We start from the raw sequence: 8,443 nt of genomic DNA on the forward strand, positions 1-8,443 counted from the left end.
GTATGGTCCATATCTTACCAAGAATTGTCTTACAAACATACTTGGCAAATAGTCATCTAACATTTGCTTGAAGACTTTCAATGACCTTCAAAGACCTTCACTAGCCCTTGAGGCATTATATTCTATTTTTGACTCCAAATCCAATGTCCTTTCCCCTATACCATATTAGGAAGTGTTTCGTATAAGCAAACCTCAATTTGCTTTTTTTACAACTCCATAGATCTAACAGGAAGTAATCTCAAAGTCTGTTTAGTCTAACCTTCCCCTACAACTTTACAGATGAAGAAACTGAGGCTCGGGGTGGTTAAGTCTAACCCTTCAAGCCTACCTGAAGGAAGCTCTTTTGCCTTCTCCAGCACTGAACACAAGAGGGACTAGGGAACAAGAAAAGAAAGGCTCCTGGATCATGGGCATGCTTCTCATGATATTCTGAAATGTTTCACAAGGGCCACCACGGTCCAAGAAGCAGAGAGAAAGATACCGCCACTGCTCCATTTCCTAAGGCCAGTGCTGCCATCTTCTGGTGTCTGCAAAACACGACATTTCTAATCATCACAGTGAGGAGTGCAAAGGATTGAACAGAGGCAGATGCTTCCTCTCTTCTTCTGCAGTCTCTCGTCCCTAGGCAGAGTCCCCATCCCAACACTCCCTGTTTCTCAGAGGTGATGTTGAGGCACGTGAGGAATTCACGCACACGTCATTTGTTACTTCAGAGTAACTTATTATTTTTTTCACCAGAGAGGTGTTCTTGAGAAATTGAATAACAATTCATTTTTTAGAAATCCAAATGATACCATGATTCTCCAGAACAACCCACTTTAAGGAAATCCTATGCTGAATAATTTTAGAAATTAAATAACTGAAGACATAGCTAGAGAATATTTGTAGAGCTGATTAGAGTTGGATGTGGATATAATAATGTATGTAATAAAATACTATGTATCTGTGAGCCGTTATTATTCGCTGGATCTCAGCATTTGGCAAGGTCTTTCAGGTTTTCCTTGTTTAGTAAATGTTAAGTATGTTGCAAATGCAGAATTCACCTATGTAGAATCAGAAATTGCTTGTTGCTTGATTAAGATAATTCAGACCCAAAGATAGATATTAAAGAGTTGATGTCGATTTGAACTTTAGTCGAATGCATTATAGATCTATGCTTGGTCCTGCGCTGTTCAGCTTTTTTTTTTTTTTTTTATCAATGACATGGATTAAGGCATAGATCAGTCAGTCAGTCAATAATCATTTATTAAGCACCTACTGTGTGCCAGGCAGTGTACTAAGCTCTGGGATACAAAGAAAGGCAAAAGACAGTCCCTGCCCTTGAGGAGCTCACAACCTAATGCCGTATTTGACATGCTTATCTAATTTTAAGATGATTCAAAGCTACAAGAGATAGCTAAGGCATTGCATGATACTGTCAGAGTCCAAAAAGGTTTTGCCTGATTAGAATGCTGGTCGAATTTAACAGGTTGAAATGAAATAGAGATAAACGCATTTTAACAGCTATCATTTGTAAAAGGTTTAGATTTTATTTATTTGTCTCCAGAAGGCAAAACTAGAAGCAACAGGTAGAAATTGAAGAGTCAGATTTCTTCTTGATATATTGAAAAGTCATTAGACCTGCATGAAAATTGAACAAACTGTCTTGAGAAGTGCTAGATTCTATTGAAGAATTCAACTGGAGGCCAGCTATCTTATCAGGGAAGTCAGAAAGGACCTTCCTTTTCTCTGATGGAATAGATAACTACAAATGTATGCCTCAGACTTTTGGATCACATGAATAAGAAGATGGCCAACTAGACATTTCCCCCCATCTTTCAAAACTCTCTGTAACAGAAATTATGCACCAAAGATGAACAACTTCAGCTATCTCTCTGGCCTAGGAGACCATGAATCTGAAAGAAGGTTTAAAAAAAACCTCAGGAACTGCCACTCATTGACCCTGCATTCACTCATCAACCCCGCCCCCCATCTCCCATGCTACTGGCGGCAAGGTCACATTAGCAAACCCAAGGACATGACACAGACAACAAAGCTCATCCCTACACCACAGTCCCTCATCAGACTCTCCAGCACCATGGAGACCCCAGATCCAGGCTATAGAAGTTTGCTTAGGTCTTGACAGCCAGCTTGACCATACTCCTTCAGTATCAAGAGCCTTTGGGGGACTATAATCAGGAAGCACCAGTGCTGCAAAGCTCTGAACTGCCAATGTTGGGGAAATCAGGCTCTGAATTGCTGGTGCCAGGCCAGAGAACTAACGTATAGAAAGAGTTGGTCAGTTCACCAGGTTTAGGACAATCTGCATGTGGGGAGCTGTACAGGCCTGCACCAAGCCTGGGGGAAGAGCACAGCATGTAACCGGAACCAACTTTGACCATGCAAAAGTCATTTGGGGCAGAGACCTAGGCTGGTCAACCATGAATTGCTCAGTGTGGGAAGACACTAAGACACTTTGCAGTCTAGGTCCTCCCTCCCCACCCTGAACAAAAAAAAAATCAGAGGGGAAGGGTCAGGAAATGAGTGATAAGGAAAACAAGGGAGGGAAAAAGACTGAAAATACAAAAGATTTCAGGAAAAAGAAAACAAAAGACCTTGAACACAAACAAACAAATCAACAAGAAAAACACTAACATAAGGAAATACGGCCTCAAGATCTAATAAATGAGTTCAGGCATCTCTGAACAAATACGGCAAAATAGAGGGAAATGATCCAATAGTTGATGAGACAGAGGACCCTGTGGAATTTAAGGAAGATATGGAACCACAACACACTGTCTCTGAGTGGTTTAAAAGATAAATGAGAATTATGAGAGCAGAATGTATGTTCTATGCAGGAAAAAAGAAAGAAAGAAAAGAAAAGAAAAAAAGAGCAAAATAGAAAAAATTGAATCTGCTGCAATGGAAAGCCTCACAAAAGAAACAAAAGAGAGAACAACAGTTTGGTAATGCAAACGCACAGAAGTGAAAGACAGAAGAAGGAAAGCAAAAAAAAGAAACATTAAAACAAAATATGCTCACTATACAAAACAAACAAACACATTGAACTCAAAAACAGGTTGTGTAAAGACAACCTAAGGATCATAGGTGTCCCATAAAAATATGACAGGACAAAAAACCATAACACCGTAATGAAAGAAGAGATGAGAACTACCCAGAACTTCCAAACACAGAAAATAAAATTCTAATTGAAGAACTTTACAGATCTCCTCCAGAAAAATCCTAAGGTCGCAAATTCCAAAGCACATTGTAATCTAAAATTTCCATTTAGGAACCAATTTTGCAAGCCATTAGAAAGAATTTCAAATACAAAGGAAAGGAATCCAAGACTATTCTGCACTCCCTGGAAAAAGGAGGAGGTAATGGAAAAATGTGTTCTGAAGAGTAATGAAACTCAGGATGCATATAGCCCAGGATGAGCTAGACTACAAATCTGAGCTTAACCATGAGGACAAAAGATGGCCACTCAATAATAAAGAAGAGTTTAAATTATTTTAAGAATGAAAACCAGAACTGGAGAGGTTATTTTTCTTCTTAAACACTCCAAACAACAGAAATGCAGGAGGAGTGAATAAATGTGATGAGAGAAAAAGCAACAGAGTGGCAACAGAAAGATCAGGAAGTAATTCTTTCTAAATGTACACAGGGAGAGAGGGGTGAAGGCAGAACTCTGGTAGAGGCAGCAGTGATGAGGTGGACAGGGGGCATTACGGACAGAACCTGGTAACACCCTGGCTACACGTGAGTGAAGGTCATAGAATGGGCTAGAATATCTAGGAGGACCCGTCCATCCATGAGATTTTGTAACTCTCTAATACCATCATTTTATGGAGACTAAAGCCGGCAGGTGAGATGGGTTCACCTGACGTAGGGCTGGAAGGGACTCCAGAGGCCATACCATCCAGCCTCCTCATTTTGCAATTGACAACACTGAGTCAGAGAGGTACAGTCACACAAAGTTGGTGTTCAAACTCAGGTCCTGGACCCTCTAATTTGGCTACTTTTCCTGCTGAGAGATAGAATAGGAATGGATAAAAAATGGATAAAAACAGATGAAGATTTCTGGCCTCAGACACTTACTAGCTTGACCCTGGGCAAGCCACTTAACTCCAATTGCTCCAAAAAACAGACATGAACATCGATTACAGTAATTCCACAGAGAAGTTTAACTGACACAAATTACATAACAGGAAACCAAAGCAACCTAAAAACTACCTTAATCAGCAAATACTTGCTTACTTGCCAAGTGAAGAGAAATGGAAGTAAAAGGCAATGATGATTTAGGAGATAAACTCATCTGTAAAATCTAAGTGAGAAATATGGTAGAAGAAATGTCTCATAAAACAGAGAAGAGCAGTGGAGGGGAAAACCAACTCATAGAAAGTTTGATAAGAGACCGAATAATGCATGTACATATCAAACTGGAGAGAAGGCAATGGACAAAAGGGGAAAGATACGCACAGATTTTTTTTTTAATGAATTCTTCCTTATTGAGGACTGTGGAGAACTCCCAACTGGACCCCAAGGTTTGTATGTTTTTAGTGGAGATGTACTTATAGAGGAGGCAGAAATAGCACTGTGGGGGACCAAGATGGAAAAAGCAGATGATCAGACCAAGCACACATAAGGGAAGTATGTGCTGGAGGCAACACAAATGTGAGGGCACTGAGGAATTGATTTTCAAGTTATCTGAAGTAGGAGGAGATACCAAAGTCATGGGGGGTGGGGAAATCTCTGATGTTATTACTATCAAAACTCATAACTAGGCGATTTTAACCAAACTCAGTTTGATTAAACTTCCAGGTTTTATTTCTAATTTTCTAGCTAGATGACATTTGAAATGAAAACAATCAACACACATTTAAGGTAGCCTTTATGTTGATTTTAGAATGGACCATGCATGATTTCACAGCTTGTATTCATTCCATGGTAGATTGCATCTCTCCTATTTCACAAAGGACTGAAAAACATAGCAGATGCAAGTTCACACTATGCTTATTGTTTGTTGATTATGTAAAAAAGTATTTCCTCTACCTTTCCAGAATTCTTACACCTTACACCCCCAGCCCTAATATTCTTCGATCCAATGGCATTGGCCTCCGTGCTCTTTCTCAAACAAGACACTTCATTCCCAACTGCAGGCATTTTCTCTGGCTATCTCCCGTACCTGAAATGGTCTCCCTTTTCATCTCTGCCTCCTGCTTTTCCTGACTTTCTTCAAGTCTCAACAAAAATCTTACCTTTTAGAAGAAGGCTTTCCCAAGGCCTCTTAATTCTAATGCCTTCCCTTTGTTGTTTATTTCCAATTTACCCTGTGTATAGCTAGTTGTACATAGTTGTAGTACATAGTACATAGTACATAGTACATAATACACAGTGCATGTTGCCTCCCCCATCAGACTGAATTCCTCAAGGGCAGGGACTGTCCTTTTGCCTTTCTTTGTAAACACAGCACTTATTAGAGGGCCTGGCACATAGTTGGTGCTTAATAAATGCTTATTGACTAATAGTAGAGTTTGCCACCTTAAAATGTTATCCTCCAACAAGGAATACATTAAATACTGTAAACATTAATACATTAAGGAATTAAAGAACACATTAAAACTGTACCATATGCTTGAGAGAAATAGCTGCAAAGATAACTTTGTTAGGCAACCCTCTGATAACATCAGAACAGACATGAAACAGGGAGATGTATGCTCTGGGAAGGAGCACCCCACTGTCAGGGAGGAGATCCCCAAGCACTCCAGTTCAAGTTGAAGAAGGATACCCTATAGATGACGAGATCCTCCAATAACTACTTTTTGATGATGACATTGTGCTGATTGCACCAAGCCCTGGAACCTTCTAAATGAGATTCGTAAACATCTAAAAGAATTTGGATTAATAATCCTTACAAGAAAAACCAAGTAGATGAAGAATGCCTGTGTTCTAGTCTCTGACATGAGATTGAATGAACACCATAGAGAGCTCATGCATAAGGATATATATTTTGGACAGACATTGAAATAGAGTTTGACTTATATCCACAATTGAACATGAAGAGGAGAGTAGCCAGATGACCGATGGGAAATTGCACATCCTTGAATGACCTCATATTTTTTCCCTAGAACAAAGACTCCCCTCTTTAATATCCATATTTTTCTGCTATTGGAAGGACATGGTGGATTTGACTCCAAAGTCAGAGAATATTGTGATGTGCAATCCTGCCATGATCTCACAGTGAATAATAATAGTCGTAGCTAGCATTCACATAACAAATTAAAGTTTGCAAAGCACTTTGACATGTAATACATGTGTTGTGAAAGAAATATCACATAATTCACACAACACCAACAACTGAAGGGGGATCATGGCAACTCTACCTAAACTTGCCGAACAATTGAAAGAGAACGATCCAAACTTTGCAAGGTTGTGTAGAAGTTTGAAAATACATCGAGAAGCAAGGCCATGCTATTGTGCACTCCACAACCTCAAAGCTTGAGCCTAAGCCATCCTCCACTTATTATTTTATTTTTTGTCCCCAAATGGCACCATATTCCTCAGAAGATCCCTAACCTTCCATTTCATGGAAGACAAGGTCTCAGCTCAAGCCAAAGCAGCCAACTTCCAATTCGGATGAAGATGATGATGATTCATGAGCTTCATGAGTGAGCACTTGTTCTGCATTGCCCTCCACTGGACCTCACCTTTACCTTCTCTTTCTCTCCCTACTCCTACCACCTCCACACTCACACACCTTCTTTGCTCCTTTTGATAAGCACTATTAACTGAACACTAAACACTGCCTTTTTTTCAGCAGTTTGCATTTTTAAAATGTTGTGTATTTGGATAGAATATTAAATAAGTGTTTCTTTTTACTGTTAGCTATTTACTAATAATACTATCATTCATTCACTATCTAAAATATTTTATGTGCAGTTAAGTAAAAGAAAGAAGTTGGGTAATTTAGTGATGTATATAGTACAAAGGTCTGTAGTTTTGTCATTATATGGAATTCTCTCCAACAGATAAGTCCTAGGGAGTTGAGTGAGACCCATACAGCTAGTGTCAGAGGTGAGAACTGAATCTAGTTCTTTTTTATTTTAAACCCAACACTCATTCCACTCCACCAGGATGCAACCATATAGGACAGTCATTAAATCCACCCCCCACCTCAAGGATGTACAATCCTTGAGGAAAGGGACTATTTTACTTCGCTTTGAATCCCAAGTGCCAAGAAAGCTTAGTGAGAGATCCAACTAAGCAAAGAAATTGCAAGGGTATCTGAGGATGAAACTGGGAGGACAAAAAAGCCTAAGAAAAGATGGAACCGATCTGCACATGTTTTTTCTTAATAAAAAAAGAATTATTTTTACCATCAAAGACAGGGGAGCCATTATCCTTGGGCTCTTAACACTGTGATCCTAGATGTGCTTATAGATATGGTGGAAATAACACTAAAGAAAACAAAGAACAGCAAAGCAACGGGGTTAGACCAGGAGTACGTGGAAGAATGGGGCATTCTGGTGCAACATAATTGTGAGAAAACCAAAGGATATATGCTTAAAGTATCTAAAATAGAGGAAAATACTACAATCATGAAAAATATTTTGGGTATTATTAATGCCAAAAATGGTGGTTGAAAGATCATCAATAACTAATAAACAATATACATACCAACAAGAGCCTATAACCCGTCTGTTCTGGACTCTCTCCCAGGGCCTTCTCCAGTGCTGAGCCCAGAGCAAAGGGCTACTTCTGGGGCCTCTCAGGACTTCTTCATCCCCCTTTCTCATTCTCTGAAATTATATTGGTGTATAATCTGTAATTGCACCTATTGTGGTCTGTTCATTGATTTTCATTATAGTCACTTTAAGCAAAAATGACCAGATTTTTTCTGTGAAATCGAATTTATTGTTGCCTTTGGGTACACACACACACACACACACACACACACACACACAGAGTTTCACTACAATAAAGGCAGCTAGGTGATTCAGTAGCTAAAGCCCCAGACCTGGAGTCAAAAGACCCGAGTTCAAATTTAGATTCAGACACTCACTAGCTTTGTGACCCAGACAAGTCACTTAACCTCTGTATGCCTCAGTTTCCTCAATTGTAAATTAGGGATCATAATGACACCTACTTTCCAGAGTTGAGGATACATTGAGATATTTGTAAAGTACTTTGCAAACCTTAAAGGGCTGTATAATGAGACTGGGGGTTGATTGGGTCGAGCACTCAGTAGAATAGTTACTAACCCTTATAACATATATGCATAATAAAGTACAACTAATTCCTGCATTGGCTATGTCCAACAGTTTTATCTCAGTTTGCACCCTGACTTTTATCAGTTCTGTGTCAGGAGATGGGCAGCTCATTTCATCACTAGTCCTTTGGAATTGTGTCTGGTCTTTGTATTGATCAGAGTATTTAAGTCCTCAAAGTTGACTGACTTTAC

General features: G+C 39.4%; 1 protein-coding gene across 1 annotated transcript in view; it reads left to right on the plus strand.

Moving 5' to 3' along the window:
* Nucleotides 1–7,868, plus strand: part of UBE2U (ubiquitin conjugating enzyme E2 U) — a 64,535-nt gene extending 56,667 nt beyond the window's left edge. The window contains exon 10 of the mRNA XM_027852734.1: nucleotides 7,702–7,868. Within this exon, the coding sequence (XP_027708535.1) occupies nucleotides 7,702–7,868 (167 nt within the window). The remainder of the gene's footprint in view (nucleotides 1–7,701) is intronic.
* Nucleotides 7,869–8,443: the final 575 nt, after the last annotated feature.

Source organism: Vombatus ursinus, unplaced genomic scaffold, assembly GCF_900497805.2.
Source record: "Vombatus ursinus unplaced genomic scaffold, bare-nosed wombat genome assembly UNPS02009824.1, whole genome shotgun sequence".
Classification (NCBI taxonomy): Eukaryota; Metazoa; Chordata; class Mammalia; order Diprotodontia; family Vombatidae; genus Vombatus; species Vombatus ursinus.